Source organism: Lissotriton vulgaris, chromosome 10, assembly GCF_964263255.1.
Source record: "Lissotriton vulgaris chromosome 10, aLisVul1.2, whole genome shotgun sequence".
Lineage (NCBI taxonomy): Eukaryota > Metazoa > Chordata > Amphibia > Caudata > Salamandridae > Lissotriton > Lissotriton vulgaris.
In genome coordinates, this window is record NC_141698.1 from 728,238,924 (window position 1) to 728,256,820 (window position 17,897).

Consider the following 17,897-nt stretch of genomic DNA (forward strand, 5'->3'; position numbering starts at 1 on the left):
AATCAGGAATTACGATGAACTGAAAATGTAACTTTGTGAGTTGAATGCTCTTGAAATATTTCAGTTGTAGATTTTGAAATGTGCATTGCAGTGCATTAGCCGAATACATTTCTTGAAACAATAAAAAGTTCTGGATTCAATAGTTAAACAATTTACAAAGTTGCGAAATTTAATTAAAACCTGGTGACTTAAATATATGAGTGCTAGTTTGATTTTATTAATACAGGACCTTGTGAAAACAAAATAAATATCGTAAACACTATCCATTTCACAACGAGAAAATGATTAATCTGTGCTTTTTTTGTTAAAAGCTTGAAACTCTTGCTTAAACCAAAGGGAAAGCAAGAAGCAAAACCAGGGTCTGACAAACAAGTTACTTCCCCTTTAGCTGCTTTCCATCATCATACAAACCGCTGTTCAGAATGGCCAGGAAAAAAGAAACAGTCTGGGGAATCCCCAAACTGTAATTTTTACACTGACTAGAGAAATATTGTTATTAACAAATTTGTCTGATGTAAAATGTTAAAGAAAAAAATCCCTTTGTGCCATCTATAAATTATCTAAGGATCAGTCACAAAGTCATACTAACACCTGGCATTGATTGCGAAGAGCTAAACACAAAAGACGGTTTAAATTACTTTGAAACAGTTTAGAAATAGAGAGGAATGAATATCCCACTTTAGGAAGACCATCACACAGTTTTATACATTTTTGGTGTCTGAGCATGCAAAACACATATGTAAACAGCGCAAACCCACAGACTAGCAAACCTAACTGTAGTACGGTTCTTGTGGCTAAATTTAAGGACAAGAGACATTGCAGCCAAAAGCCATGGGTTCCTGAGCAAGGAGGAATCAGCATCAAGGGTAAATAGAATTGAATCAAATTAGGAGCCTGATGTGACTGAATAGTCAACCCAGAGCCAACAATATCTTAAGGAAGTAGTGACAGCCAATGGAGGTAAAGAGATAACAAAGACTAGGAGTGATCAAATGGGTAAATTCAATTGTATTCGGTAGTATTAACATTTTCACACAGATAAAGCCTTTCTTGCAAGAAATTGTATACAAAACAGATGAAAACAATTCAAAAAGGAAAACAGGAGGAAAGGATTTAGGCACTAAGAGAAACCAAAAGTGGGCCGAGAATTAACTTTGAGGGAAGAGTGAGGTTTTGAGCAAGGGTGAACGCATATTCTTGGAATGGTCTGTAGTGCTAAATGCGCTTTGCTGCGAAATACATCTCTGCCAAAAGAAGAATCAACAAGTCTCTTTCGATTCTAATTGCCCTTGAGATGACAGGCATGCTGGTTATAAATTTATATTGGCACAGAAAGTAAAATACAGAGAATAAATGTTGATCAGCTATAAACAACCAAAAATGTTAGCTTGTACAGATATAGTAATAAAGGTAATGGTATATGTAAGTAATAAAGGTAATGGTATATGTATGGTGTTACAGAGATGATAAAAAAAACGTGTCGTTCCGATATAGGGCATATAGCTACTTGCATGTATGTTCTGTTGCTAAAAGAGGAATGCTTTTAACAAATGTATGTTTGTGGTGACTGGACTTATTTGACGATGCTCTCCACCCATCAAAACAACTTACCCATACCAATCAACTCAATGCTTAATGTGGAGCCCATAGTATAACGGAGAACAAAAGTTTACCAAAACTGCAATCAAAAGCAAAAAGTGACTGAAAAGCTTGCCAAAAGAATCAAGTAACTGAAGAGTCATTGAAAGTCACAGGCAAAGAAAGGGCTAACATGATCCAACAGTGCCAGAAAGAAGGTACTTAGGAACTGAGCAATGGAGAATGACATTGAGTGAACTTTCTGTATATCCTAAATCTTACTGTCCTCATCCAGAGTTTCATGGACAGGTGTTAAGTCCACCAGGGTGATGGAGTTAAGTACTCTGTCGCCCTTACGACATCCCCACCTTGCAAATGCGTAGATGTATACAGGCCCAGCGGGCATGTCTACAATAGACAAGAACCGCTAATCCGGCAGTTTCTATCAAGGCATTGTAAATTTAACAGACTCTCCGCCAATCTCTAAATCAGGCCGGACGTTTCTTAAATGTAACCAACTCAGTGGAGCTTGGCTACCAAGGAAGATGGCTGCCTCTGTGTAGAGCGCTGTTTAACTACCAGGCCCAAGACTGATTTTCGAGCTCTCTTGGCCTGCATGGCTAGATTCACTGATAGGTAAACAAAACAAAGTTAAAAAAAGCAGACACTGATCTGGAATGTGCCTTCAAAACTGAAATTTCAACTTGAATACATGCTGAAGTAGAATGAATTCAGTACCGGTCTGTGGTAGAGAATAGAGGAAATTCCTACCAATAGGCAAATGGTGTGACTGCCATATATGGCACTTACACCATATGATTTCTTATAAAAGTCAGGTCTGCAGCAACCTCTCTGACTTAATACAGACTAAAGGCATATGTGCTTGGAACACATGCAAGTATAACCCTATTTAGGAATGGGATTGCTGCCTAGGTACTGCATGCTGACAACCCTAGAAGTAATAACTGGCAAGTGTCACGGGTTCTCAAGGACTGGCATCAAATATAATTGAGGCATAAACTATCTTTGTGTCATTCTTATTGTCCCTTAATTCAGCAGGAGCTGAAAAAGACAAAATGCCTATACCAGACCGCCATTTTAGATGTTGATGTCAAAGTGTAGTTTTCTCTAAACATACCACTGAGTTCTGTTTGCCAAACACACCAGTAACTTCAGTTCATTTAAAACATTTAGATGCAGCTAGCATGGACCCACCTCTGATGAGATCACAATAGTATCACCTGCTTCCTGTATTGGGGCCCCTGTAAAAGGAGATGGTGTGTCTTACAGTGAACATGTGAAATGGTATAGGTTGAAGAGGGCGGTACCATCTTATCTTGTTCTGACCTTTATGTCTACCCGCTAAGAAACTGGCAGCTGTGGACACAGGTCATACTGTAGCCACACAATATCGGACCCTAAGTGATCTCAGAAGCACCAAAGCCCACTAGAAAGAAGTAACTATAGAGCTCCTTGATCAATTCATCTTTGGTAAGAAGGGTTCCCAATCATTTAGTCCAATCTCATATGTGCTATTTAAACAGCCAGTTCACAAAAAATAGTCTGTATACGCAAAAGATAGAAAGGAGTGGTGATCTAGATGTTTTTAAATGTGCTACAGCAGATCTTGATGACCATTATTCTCCAATTGTATGTGTTGCAGTTTCTAGACGCACTTTCTACAAAGGTAAACAAAATGCAAATGAGTCTATTGAGGATTACATATCTGCTCTAAAGAATTTGGCCATCAAGTGTAAATTTGGGTCTTTTCATGATGATATGATTAGAGATCAAGTAGTCATGTGCACTAAAAACAAGAATATCCAGGACAAAAAATGGATAGAAGGAGATGCATGCCTAAAAGATATAATTACGTTGGTTAAAAAAGCAAAACTTTCGGAAAAATGTGCCAAGACAGTTTCTACTTCTAATGATCCAGTGACTGTTAACAAGATTAGTGACACAAGGAAAGACAAAAGTTCTAACTTTAGACAACCCAAACAGTATCAAAATTGGAAACCACATCAAAATTCCAACTTCAAGAGAGGAGAAAATGATGCTCAATCTTTTGCGTGCTACAGATGTGGCAGCACATCACACACAGCTAGATTTGATAAGTGCCCTGCTAAGTCTACAAAGTGTTCAGTTTGTGAACTAATTGGCCATTTTGCCAAACAATGTAGAAGGAAGCCTCAAAAGAAAACACAAGATACCTGTGTGACTAACAATGACTCTGACTTATCAGATAATGATGAAGAAGATTATCTTTGTGAGAACATGAATACTTCAGGCAATGCTTCTAGGCATGTGGTGGTAAACATTACTGGTGATGACAGCAACAAGCCATTATGCATAGTCTCTTTTGGTGGCATAGAGCTACAAGTTGCAGCGGATTCAGGATCTCCGTTTACTATCATACCCAAGTCAATTTGGGATAAAAAATTTGCAAGTGAAATTGGTCCACAATTACAATCATCTGATGTGATTCCGGAGAGTTTCACTGGACAAAAAATGTATATGTTAGGTTTTAGATCTTTGATGTTTGAATTTAAGGGTAGAAGGTCTGTGTGTAAACTATACGTAGCTAAAGATGGACCACCTGTATTGGGTTGGAAAGATCAGTTCTCACTTGATGTTACTTTAAATCCTAATAGTCCTGAACAAGTGTTGATCATGTGTGAGTCAGAAAACACAAAGAAATGGGTATTAGAAGAGTTTCCCGAGGTCTTCAGTGGAGGTATCGGGAATCTCAGGTTTTTCACACAAAATCAGAGTTAAACCAAATGCCATTTCAAAAATCCATAGTTGCCCCATATTCCGCTAATTGTACGTGATGAAGTAAAGATGGAAATCAATAAATTGTTAGATGCGGGGATAATTGAAACCGTTGAGGCATCCGATTGGATTTCTCCGATCGTGATCGCTAGACGTTCCAATGGTAAAATTCGCACTTGCATAGATTTAAGGTACTTGAATGACAACATTATAAGTGATCAGTTTCCCCTCCCTAGGATTGACGAAATGCTTACTGGTTTTCAACCTTGGATTTATCTTGTGCATATCACCAGATTTCTTTGCACCCCATGAGTAAACACCTCATTGCCTTTTGTACCCCTTTTGGGTGTTTTTAATTTTGCTGCATGCCATTCGGACTAGCGTCTGCGGCGGCGGTTTTTCAGAGGCTTATGCATGAGTTATTTGGTGATATGCAAGGTGTGGTATTCTTTCAGGATGATATCCTTATAATGGGACCAAACAAGAAAATCCATGATGAGCGTTTGAGAAATGTAATGAGTATTCTACAGAGTAAGGGTGTCACTGCAGAACCCTCAAAATGTAAATTTGCAGAAAGGAGTGTCATTACCTTGGGCATGAGGTTAGTTATTCTGGCATAAGACCAAAGTCTAGTTTGGTAAGTGCTATCCTAGACGCTCCTGCACCGAAGTCCAAAGAAGATCTCAGATCATTCTTAGGACTCACAGAGTTTTATGCAAAGTTTGTAAATACATTTTCTGAAAAGACCCATGTTATGAGGTCTCTACTTAAGAACAAAACACAATTTAATTGGTGTGTTCTATGCCAGAAATCTTTTGAGGAGATAAAAAAGGCCATTGCCCAAGCTCCCCGTTTGCAAGGTTTTGATCCCTGTGCTGGTACCATTGTCACAACTGACGCCAGCAGCAAGGGTTTAGGTAGTGTTCTTACCCAAATTAATGACAACAACAAGGAAGTCTTTATAGCGTTTGCTTCACGTTTGCTTACTCCCACAGAAGAACGTTATTCTGAGGTTGAAAGAGAAATGCTTGCTGTGGTATGGCCCTTGGAGCACTTTAGGAACTTTTTGTAGGGAAGGAAATGCATTGTTCAGTGTGACCACAAACCTTTGACTCGATTACTTACAACGGATGGTCTTACCAATGCCACAGCTAGGATAGCAAGGTTGTCCATGCGGTTACAAGACTTTATGTATGACATCCAATATGTCAGGCACAAGGAACTTCACTGCTGATTTTTTGAGTCACATGTCCTTACTGTTGATTGAACTAGACCAGATCTTACTTGTTTTGAAACAGTTGATCATAAAAAGGTTGGAGTGGGATGGACAAAAAGATTATCAATGATGATTTAAGAGGATTCTGTTTAGTTCGGGATGAACTCAGTATCTCTGATATGTTGGTTGTACGAGGTGATAGGATTATCCCACCTAAAGATTTAAGGAAGAAAATTATTGATCTCTGCCACGAAGGGCATTCAGGGATCACTCGCACTAAGCTTCGTATAAAAGAACTCTATTGGTGGCCAAAGATGGATGTGGAAGTTGAAAAGTGTGTAAAGTCTTGTGTAAAGTGTGAGGTCTCTGACAAAACTTTTAAAACCTTTAATCCACCGTTGGCTTCTAGTGACTGTCCAAAACTCCCTTGGGAGGTTGTAGCCATTGTTTTCATGGGTCCAGTCACTTGGCAAGACGGAGTACAGAAGTATATCCTAGTTTTAATAGACACATTTTCAAGATGGTTAGAAATCAGTGTGGTAAATGTGATCAATACTAGAACCGTTATTAGTTTTTTCTATTAAATTTTCTTAAGAGAAGATTTTCCTAAATACATTTTGTCAGACAATGGCGTGCAGTTTAAATCTCCAGATATGAAAAATTATTTGATGGCTTTTGGAATACAACAAAGATTTACTGCGCTTTACCATCCGAGTGGAAATGGTATTGTGGAGAGGGCCTACCATAGTATTAAGGGAGTGTTGCACCTGGCAAATAAAGGTAACCTATTGTGGGATGGTGAATTAAAAAAATTGCTTTGGGCTTACAGAAGTACTATTCATGGTTCAACTGGTCAAAGTCTTTTTTCATTAATGAGAGGCAGAATTCCGCATTCCAAGATCAATCCAGGTTGGATGAATAAAAGTAGTGAGACCAAGTGTGATTTATCTAGGGTTCGAGAGTGCATTAAGGATTCTCAAACCAAGAATAAAATCTACTATGACTCGAAACATGGAGCTAAACAAGTTAATCTTAGTAAGGGTCAATGGGTTCGGGTAAAGAGTGCTAGAAAAACCACAAAGGGTGAGAGTAAGTTTAGTGAACCTAGAATGGTTGTCAAGGTTATGAACAACACTGCCTTGTTACAAAATGGTGATGTATGGCGTTTTAGCCGTCTTGCACCAGTGTCTCATAGTAATGAAAGTGAAAATAAGGATGTGTGCAAAAACACTGCATCTTGGTGGTGGGATAGAGTAATTGGAACACAAGTATGTAATGACTCCAGTGATGATACACCACCTGAAGTTTCTCGTGATTTTAATCTTGGGTGTGGGAATGAAAATTCAGTAGTTCCTGAAAGTAATTCTTTATCTGAATGTAATTCGCAGGTGAAAGAAAATTTGCAAGTCTTACCTAATGCAACAAACATCATTCCTGATGAGTTCATTGTTAAGACTTCAAGTGGAAGAATAGTAAAAAAAAAAACTAAAGGTCTTGAAATGTTTGATTGTACTTAGTTTGTGTTTCTGTTTTCATTTGTGTTTTTTTGTTTTTTGTTTTTTCCTTTAAGAAGGGGGGATTGTGTAGCTCACTGGTTAGAGGAGGCAGACCTGGAAGCAGAGGTCAGCCCGGGACCAGGGTTTAATTCCCGGCTCGGCGGGGTCTTGAGTCCTAAAATGTCCATAGACTCGACAATTCTCGCTCCGGTGCCTACTCGATTCACGGGTTCACACTCTGCGACTCTGGGCAATAGCTTGCTTAATCTCCACAACGGCCCCTCGTGGCGGGTTGCCTGGCTTTCACCTTGCGGATACCCTGCCGGGGTTATCTCACAGGGGAATACCAGGACGGGTTCCCTAAGCAAGCGCTTAGAAACCGCTTGGTGATTTGCGCTATATAAATTCCTGTACATTTACATTTACATGTCACTTTAAGATGTGTGTTGTATGTCACTTTAAGATGGAATCTCAGTTAGGATCTAGAATTGTTTATGTGTGTATTGATAGAATATTCCTTGGAGCTGTTACTTGAGAGAGACCCTGTCAGCTGTACAACTAATTCTCCTGTGCTGGGGGTTTGAATAAAGAACCTACTTACAAGAAGATTTCCGCTGTATCCTTTGATGCTACACAGCACCCTTATTTCATACCAGCTACAACTTATTTTAATAAAGAAGATCCTGAACGTAATCCTGTGTGAGGAAGTTACTACAAAGGCTCTCATGGAGGCCTGTCAGCTTTGCCTGGAAGGCTTTTATGACATCACAACAGTGGGTAACCAGTTTTACTATCAACTGTTGCTATGTCACAGCAGTGAGTTAAAACATTCAGAAACTGAAGTAAATGATAGAGGTTTTCTATGAGAGCCACATAACAAAAGAATTTACAATTGTAGATTTGAAAAATGGATGTATTGATTCTAGAATGTCTACACTGACAGACGAGATGACACCAACCACAGTGGACCTTACTGCCTTTCATAGGAGTGTGGAAAGTGCAGATAATAGGGTTGACTATGTGGAACATCGCCTGAATACTGCATAGGATTGGGGACTCAACATTTGGCAAATGAAGCAGAAAATGAAAGACCTGGAATAGAAAAGATGAAGAATCGGTGTGAGAAAGTCTTCCTAGTGAGAATCTTACCAACAGAACTGAAAATTTCCTTTTAGCCTCCCCTTGAATTCCAACATATTCATGGATCGACTATAGAGACACCACTAGCCAGCATAATATGCACCTCAGACCTATTATTTGGTGCATGCTTTCTTAGGCATGATCACTGCCAACTTGTCATGGAAAATCTATACAAAAAGAATATGTTCTTAAATCTACGCCCCACACTTTGATGTTGGGACAGAAAATATGGACACTTTGAATCGGCCATGATGTGGATCAGGCTGGATACGCTTTCTGGAGACTACACAGATCCAAAGGATTGTGGGGGCTTTCTAGATACGCTGGATTCAACCCACCTCATGGAGACTGTGAACGTGGGGCCTGCTACTACAGTCCTGCAACAATCTACATCCACGTCAGGGAAGAAATGACAACATGGGAGAATGACAGAAAGACCATTCAATAAACACGCCAACTGAGACAGGTTGATTAAAACTGTCGGATAGACTACAAATGAGTCCAAAAGAGACATATCTAGATCACCATCGAAGTTGCAATAAATACAATACTGATCACTAAACACTGCTTTCCAGGTCTCAGGGAGTCATAGCTCTGTAACTTTTTATGGGTCCCTCTGTTCTGGATGAGCTATGAATTTGCTGGACTTCTCTTTATCTTTCATATGGTGACTACTAAGGTGAATATGTATTGAGAAGAACTATGCTTACTTCCAATGTTGGACTGGCCTAGTCAGTTTCTTGCATTGTGTCTGTCTCCAACTCTTTTCCTGGTCCCAGTTTGATCATTTGAATTCTCCCTGCCACGCTACCATGGTGGAAACATCATCCTCTACCCACTCTTACTCATGAGAACAGATTTTACTTTTTTCATCAATACTGAGATTTAATGCAGCAATTGCAAGCGAATTTAGGACTTGTTGTTGACTACACACTTGTGTAAAACAAAAAGCTAGCCCCATATTGGGCATAATCGCACCCCGGGTCCTGCATACCAGCAGGCAATAGTTGTGGCTGTCTTCTCACCGTTAGGGACCAGTTTATAAGCTCTCGCTGGCCATCAAACACCATACCACTTTTCACAAAAATTAGGAAAGGTCCACTGTTTAATATGATCCTATTGAGATGGGTAGTTTCCTCTCAAACTAGTACTTCCATTTTACTAGACCAAATATTCCCTTGCTCTCACCCGAATCCTTACTCACTCTACGCTGCTACCCTCTGCTCACCTTAACTGCGCAAATACCAATAGCACTCAGTGACGCACTGCCTTGTGAATACTTCTAGCTAAGGGTTAGCCTTACATCCAAATACACTAATAAGACTACTTGGATCAGTTGTTACTAAACTTACTCCACTTCTATATTTGACAGAGTACGCATTCAGTGTCTACACTGTATGCAACCACTACCATGATATCATCTCCTCTTAAAATGACTGCACTAAATGTGACTGCCATGGCTAGTTGTATGAAACAAAAGAATGTTTTAGCATACCAGGCACAAAAGTATATAGATGTTGCACTCTTACAAGAAACCCATCGCAGAGAGAGTCAGACAACCTAAAAATAGACTAAGTAGACAAGGTTATATACAGTAGTCATATGAGCAGATCCATCCATAAATACCATAAAAATGTAGAGTACTGTTATTAAAACATGGATGAACAGAGAAGGCCATTATGTATTTGCTAAATTAAGCATCAGCAAGTACAGTATTATATTATGCCCTAAATCAGTGGTTCCCAAACTTTTGACTCCTGAGGACCCCCACTAAATCACTACTTGAAGCCGGGGACCCCCAAGCAATTTGTACAATTTAAATTTCTTTTTAAAAACGCCTTTTGAAGCAGAGGCAATTTCAAGAGGGAGACATCCTGAATTGGGTCTATTGGCCTGGACATGTATGCATACAGCAGTGTATTATTTAGTGGTACAAGTCTCCTGCTCTCAGTCATAGCAGCACCTCTACATTCTCATTCAAGAGCCTTGGAGTGGTGACCCTTCCTTACAGCAACAGGTTGAATGATTGTGAATTATTAGCATTTTACCTATTCACAGTTTAAGAAGGTTGTAGTAATGTTCATTTGGGGTAAGAAGTTTCTACTGAGATCAGACCACAAACCTCTAACAAAATTGCTTACCACAGAGGGTTTATCCAAAGCTTCTGCGAGAATTGCAAGAATGTCAATGAGAATTCAGGATTTTGTTTATAATGTGCAATATGTTCCTGGGGCTAAAAATGTCATTGCAGATTTCCTCAGTAGGCTGCCTTTGCCTCTCAAAGAGGTGGATCCTGACCGTTGGAATGATACGTGTGTAGCTGCTATTTTTACTGATACCCCTGGTTTATCTAAGGATAAGTGGGATGAGGAGAACATGAAGGATGAACTTCTACAAACAGTGAAAGACAGGGTCATTCAAGGTTGGAGTAAGGATTATAAATTGAATCCTAATTTGAGACCTTTTTGGGAGGTCCGTGACGAGTTAAGTGTTGATGTTGCATTTTTGTTGAGAGCTGGGAAAATTGTACCTCCTTTTGGCATTAGAGACAGTGTTGTAATTTTGGGTCATGAGGGACATCAAGGTATTTCTCGCACCAAGAGGAATATCAAAATTCTGTACTGGTGGCCCAGAATCGATTTGGACATTGAAAGACATGTTCGTGACTGTATCCTGTGTGAGAGTGCAGACAAGTCACAGAAGACTCTTAATCCGCCTTTGTCTTCTTTAGGTTGTCCAAATTTACCTTGGGAGCATGTTGCGTTGGATATAATGGGTCCTGTGGTTTGGCAAGATGGCATTTCCAAGTACATTTTGGTTCTTGTGGATTTATTTTCAAGGTGGATCGAGGTGGAGGTAGTCACTAGTGTCAATACACAAGTGGTCATCGACTTTTTGGATAAATGTTTTTTAAGGGAAGGTTTTCCTGTTTCAATTTTAACCGACAATGGTGTGCAGTTTAAGTCTGAACTTATGAAAAAAGTTTTGTGTTATACAGGAATTGAACAAAGGTTCACAGCCTTGTACCATCCTAGAGGGAATTCTGTTGTAGAAAGAATGAACAGCGTTTTGAAAGGACTTCTGCAATTGGCAAAGAAGGGAAATAGGAATTGGGATGATGAACTTAACAAATTGATTTGGTCGTATAGGGTCACTGTCCATGATACAGTTGGAGAGAGTCCTTTTGGCTTGATGAGAGGTAGATTTCCTCATTGTAGATTAAATCCAGGTTGGATTGGCCGAAGTGAGAAGTATGAATGGGATCCTGATCATGTTAAACAAGCCATCATTAAGTCTCAAGATAAGAATAAATTATACTTTGACACGAAACATGGTACTAGAGAGGTGAGTGTCAAAGTGGGACAATGTGTTAGGGTCAAGTCTAGTAGGAAGTCAGGAAAATTAGAGTCTAAGTTTTCAAACCCAAGGTTTATTACCAAAGTTATGAGGAACATAGTTGAATTAGATGATGGTACCATACATCATTCAAATCGTATTGCTTTGTCTGGTAAATCTGTTGTGGCAGAGAAGAATTTGTGTGCTAAGGAAAGGAATTATTGGTGGTTGGAAGTTTTGCCGAATTTGGAGAAAGGGGATGAGTCTGGAGTTTCTGCAGAGAGTCAAAGGCAAGGGCAAGATCTAATTCCTTTGGAGGGTGCAGTTTCTGTAGAGAGTCAAAAGCAAGATCTAATTCCTTTGGAGGTTCCTGTTGATTCCCACCCTGCTCTTGGTGGTGTTTTGGTGGATTCTTCTTCTAGTGGTATGGGAGATGACAATCCTGCAAGTGGTGTTTTTCATCATGACAGTCCTCAGGTTGTTTTGGATGGTGAGGCTGTTAACAAGTACACTAGGGGTGGAAGACGTGTTGACTCACCTAAGAATTTTCAGGACTTTGTCCGTTTCTGATTTTTTATGTTTTTATCTTAGGTACTGTTTTTAAATATTGTTAAGAAAAGGGGATGTGCAGTAATGTCATATTCCTTTATGGAATATGGTGTAGGAACACTGTACATGTAATGATAGAATGTACATGTAGAACCTTGTATATGTAATCTCCTGTTCTGAATGTTATTATTCAAATGGTTATGGAGTCAGCTCCACTTGAGCTGCGTGTTTCCTTCGTTCCTTATTCTTCCATAATTCAATTAAATTGGATTAACTACTCACCACGTCTGCTTCCATTTCTTCAAGATACTACAAAGGTCTAAAATATTATACAATTATGAAGCATTTTATAATAAAGACATGCCCCAAGGAGCAACGAATATTGTTAAAATTCTAACACGATAGTGCACAAAGTGATGAGTCCAGTGTACAGAGCAAATTCAAGGTCTATATTAGGAGTTCATCATGGAGGCGCAAGAGATGGCAGGAAGGTATCTGCACAGGAGGCATATTGTTTCAGCGAGATCATGGAACAATGTGATGCCAATTACCATAAACTGCTGTTAGACCTAATCTTTAGTCACAGACAGAACAACATTTTACCACCAAGGGGTGAGCAGTGCAGTTAAGGCATATTTATATATCCGCTATAAATACGGGATTGGACTTATCTTCTAAATATAAGGGGCGCCCCATTAATATAACAAATTGATAATTTTTATCCTGAGCATAAGGCTTTGTGAGACTTCCGAATTTGATTCCAGGTGCATTATAGCTTTTTGAGATGAATAAGACACCAAATACGCTGCACCTCCCTTCTAAGAGTAGTGTCCATGAAAGTAGGAAAGTTTAACCAAACCTGTGAATATTTTAAATTACAGGTGACTGAATCAACAGAATAGGACAACAGAATTTTCCCCACCCAGGCCTCTACATTGGCCGGGACGGAAGTATAACCGGCTGAAAGGTATGCACCTTGTACAGCCCCAATATTACCAGGAATAACCTGTAGATACTTTATTTCTCTGATCTTTTGCCCGAATACTTACATTGTTCTTATAATCTACAGGCCAGATGCCCCACAATCCCAGTGACACAGGTATGCCAGAGATGGGGGTATATACTGTGCACACTGTACATTATCACTTTAGCATGAGATAGCATAAGCCTCTGACACTTGGGATACCTTATAATATTAGTTGTGTTAAATAGATCATGAAAGATTCTTGCTAAAACTCGCTTAGACCTAGAGTGACACACAGTATCACTCAAATTGTGCCAGAATCCATATGCACATAATTTTCTGTCTCACCAATTCACAGAATTTGGGTGCTTAATCTGCCTCAATATTGGGACTGCGGGTCTCTCCTCACAAATGAATGTATGAAATATGTGGAAAACTTATCTGTGATGTTGTCACATCACATTGTATATGTGTCTTTCCAGCCCTGACGAAGTCGCGGGTGACCAACCCAACTAGCGACGAAACACGTGTTGGCAGGATTAACTGGAATAAAGAGAAAAATAGATTGAGAAGAACAATTGCTGCTGTTTTGTGTATATATAATGTTATGAACATGATGAAATGGATTTGTGTGTGCCAGGATATTGCAATAATAGTCCAGGATCTCCTGCAGAGATCTGACTGATGGGGTTGTGGATGATGACCCCCTCCCCAAGCACCATAACATTCTAAATCTGGAGTACCAATAGACCGAGAACAAAGGGAAGCGCCACTGTCACTAGACTATAGCAATCATCCCCCTAGTTCGCCTGTAACAAATGTCATAAGCGGACAGGACCCAAATCTTGAAAATAGTGGTGGCCTCCCCGTTTAAGTATGTCCTCGGCATGTTGCCAATTGAGGTGCTGTCTAAAACATAAAGAATCATAATATGTATGGGATATTACAAAATGGCAGGGTTGCATGTTATATTTAATTCAACTAATAGTAACTGGTGAATTTCATTTTTTTTATATATTTTTAAAGTTTAGGATTTTTACCAAACTACACCGTCAATTTATAATAATCAAGTCAACGGTCTCAAATAAGTTCACACACTTTGTGCTTCAGTATCTGCTACAAAGGATAAGCATGCGCTCTTGGTATCAGGGAACTGAAGATGAAAATATTGCAAAAACAAACATTTATTATTTAATTTGAGGCCAATCTCCATTTCACAGTCACTTTGTTAACGCTTACTTTGCCGATGGCACTCTTTCTAATGTCATCCAGATCCAGAAACAAGTCTAGATCACATCCCAATTTGCCGAAAGAGTTCACTGTTGACCCAAATGGTTTCACTGTGGATTCTGGAAAATATGCCGTCACAACATCATTTATCAGCGAGCTGACCAGAAAGCGTAGCCTAGTATTCTCTTCGGTGAGTTGGTACTCATCAACCAAACAGGACAGCTGCTCTTCAATCTAGTTGACAAAAATGGAGCACATATTATAGATCAAACAAAGACAGAGGGCCCATAATGTGAACATGTGATAACATATTATTTAATGGTTAAAACCTTCTAATAAAACGTCACCCTCTTTAAATTCTTCGACAACAGTCATGTGTTTTAGAACTCTGTTTTTTACTGCAAATAAAACACTGCCTTTAACAAAGGAGACACTCACCAAAATCTATGTTATGTCAGGGGAAATGGCAACTGAAGTACAAGGCTTCAGCTGGACTTTTTTTCTGACTCCAAGGGAAACATTAGCAGTGTTTTTTCAGATTTTGATTTGTATCTGTCACTGCAAAATGAAGACCTCAAGATTTAAAAAGTAAAGAACTTTCACATCAAGGGGCATTTTGAGGATGGGATAGTACACAAATCATAAAATAATGCCTAAAATGGCAAATGCTCTACGGCATATATTACAATGAAGACACAGCAAGCCAAATCCTTTTGTATTGTATGGCTAAGCCTTAAACACGTTTTTTCCACTCTAGAAAGCAATGATTTTTGAATTAATATTATATTATTATAATTATATTCATATTTCAACACAGCTAACAAAGTCACTTCAGGTTTACTTATTTCTCCTTTCCTAAGTAGACCTGTAGGTGTTTCATAAATCTACAAGTGGCTTTGAAGGAAAAAACAAAATAAGAAACAAATAATTTAGATAATATTAAAAATGTAGCACTAATTTGTAGGTGGAAACAAATGTCTGTTAAGTATTAAATCCATGGTTCATGATATAGCAGCACACAGAACAAACCCTATGACTCATACTTAGAATACACTATCTTTACTCGTAGGCTAGGATAGGAGAAATAACCTACTTACCTCCAGCAACGTCTTTCTGGTGGACACTGTAGTTGCACACTTCTGAACCTGAAAATATCCTCCATGCCAGAATGGATCTGGAAATCTTTGCAAGAGGTCCTGTACACCGGCAGGTGGTGCCACTGCCATCCGTCACAACTCTGTCCGGTCTAAGAAGATTATGACATGGAGCCACGTATAGGGGCCATCCCTCCAAGTTGATTATAAATGTTTGCTATTTTTTCCACATCCTCAAATGCGGCGCCTGGCTGACAATAATGAGTTTGTACAGAGCGGTCCCCAGCAAGTGAAGACGCTCTGTGCCAGCCATGGGTGCAGCAGCCATTCATTATTCTCAAGACTATGGCTGCTTAGTTCATTTGTCCTCATGTTGAGGGAGGTGGCTAGATGATGGACCAACAGGAAGAGCCACTGAAGTGCAATCCAGTGCCACAAACCTCAGCGGTTCCAGATAGAGAGCCTGTGGCCCCAAGCCTCCCTGCTTAATACAGAAACACATTGTGATCGTGATTTCGGTTAGCACTTGGATGAACCTACCCTTCCTGGAACGCAGAAAGGCCTTAAGAGTCAGAAGGATGGCATGCAGCTTAAGGAGATTTATATGGCAGAGCTGCTCCACCAGAAACTACAGGTCTCTGATCTTCACCTTGTCGAGATGACCTTCCTTTCCCTACTGAGCGATGATGGAACTGCTACCAATGGGACTTCTAATAGGGTACAAAGAACTGTCTGCCACAGGTCCGATTGGCTTCCAATTGAAGTCCATCATCCACCACTGGAGGTCCCATATATCCTTGTTGGAAACATGGGCCTTATCTGAAAGTTTCCAACAATGTTGGGACTATTGCAGAAGCTGGATTAATTGAAAGGCTCTCATATGCCGCTGAGTGTGGGTACCAGCAGAATGACAGAAGAGAGAACTAAAGGAAAAAGCATAAGCAAGAAAGTGGTGGAAGAGCCTGTAATAATAACATGCAGCTAGTACTATAAAATATAAGGAATGTCGAACACAGGAAGTCATCATAATCCTGTACGTGACAGTCAAGATAAGAGTACCAACCAAATGGGCAAGGAACACAGAACCAAGTGATGAAGGACAAGAAAAGAGAGAAAACTGAGACTTACGGTAAAGTTGATGCAAGAAGATATATTCAGAGTGAATGCAATGCATGTAGTAGAACTGATACATCGTGCATAACAGTTAAGTACCTATTAATTTCTGGGACAAAGGTTTTTCATGCTTAGAAGTGACATGTCAGCCAGGAAAATCAATAGTAGCGGAGATGAGTGCGAAGAGGTAAGGATGCCATATGGCTACCATGGAGAAAAGGAAATTTGAGTGAAAGAAAGTAAATGAACGCAAAGGACGTGGTCATAACCAAAACTATGAATTTAACCCCTTCGATGCTGATGACGAGCTGAGCTCGTCATGTAACGCAGCTTTTGGAAAAAAGCAGCGTAGCGCAAAAATAACCGCCGCAGCGATGCGGTTAATGAATGTTATTTAAACTCCCACTTATATGCATTGTTAATTACAATTTACAGATTTCTCTCTCTCTCTCTCTATATATATATATATATATATATATATATATATATATATATATATATATATATATATATATATATATATATATATATATATATATATATATATTAATAGTTAGGACCTAGTTACCATAGGAAATCCCCAACATTCTATTGGGAATAACTTTGGCGCCGATTGAGGAATCTGCGTGTAATTTTCCTTATAATTGCTTCGCTCTGCTCCTTCCCTGAAAGTTTCGGGGGGATTCGTCAAGCGGGGACCGAGAAATAAGGGGGGTCCCAAAACGTGTTTTCCCCATGTTAATTTCCATAGGGACCTTTAGACACGGCTACAGCCCGAACGGCTGAACAGAATTACACCAAACTTGGCAAAATGGTACGGACAGGTATGCAGTAGTGCCCTTTCTATATTTGGTGAAAATCCCTCCAGTAGTTGTTGAGAAAATTGAATTTGAGCAAATTATATATCTATAAGCACTCACCGTACGCGCACCGTACGCGTACGGTACGCGTACCGTATGCGCACGTGCGCGTACCCTTACATGCGCGAGCGAGTTTCTGATTGGCTGGCAGTCGACTGGCAACATTCCAAAGTGTCCAAACCAGGAAGTGTTAGCCACCATCTTGTTTTTCAGGAGAGCAGGCACAAGAGAGCCCAAAACAAGAGTGGCAAACACGAAAAGGGGGCAGGGTAGAGACCCCCCAACCCTCTAGCCCTTCTCAGGGGGTCCCAAAAGGACCCCCAAAGGCAAAAATAAATTTAAAAAAAATTGTGGGTAACGCGCACCGTACGCGTACCGTGCGCGTACCCTGCGATTTTTAAAACAAATGTGCACTTGGTGGTCTTTCTGGGACCCACTGAGAAGGGCTAGGGCGTCTCAACCCTGCCCCCTTTTCGCGTTTTCCACTCTTGTTTTGTGCTCTCTTGTGCCTCACTTCTCCTGAGAAACAAGATGGCTGCTCAGGTG

The 17,897-nt window shown here is 39.8% G+C and overlaps 1 protein-coding gene across 1 annotated transcript in view; it reads right to left on the reverse strand.

Annotated features, from left to right (window-relative positions):
* MTPAP (mitochondrial poly(A) polymerase) overlaps window positions 1-17,897 on the reverse strand; it is a 159,257-nt gene that overhangs the window by 85,076 nt on the left and 56,284 nt on the right. The window contains exon 4 of the mRNA XM_086941589.1: window positions 14,294-14,518. Coding sequence (XP_086797715.1) covers window positions 14,294-14,518 — 225 coding nt within the window. The remainder of the gene's footprint in view (window positions 1-14,293; window positions 14,519-17,897) is intronic.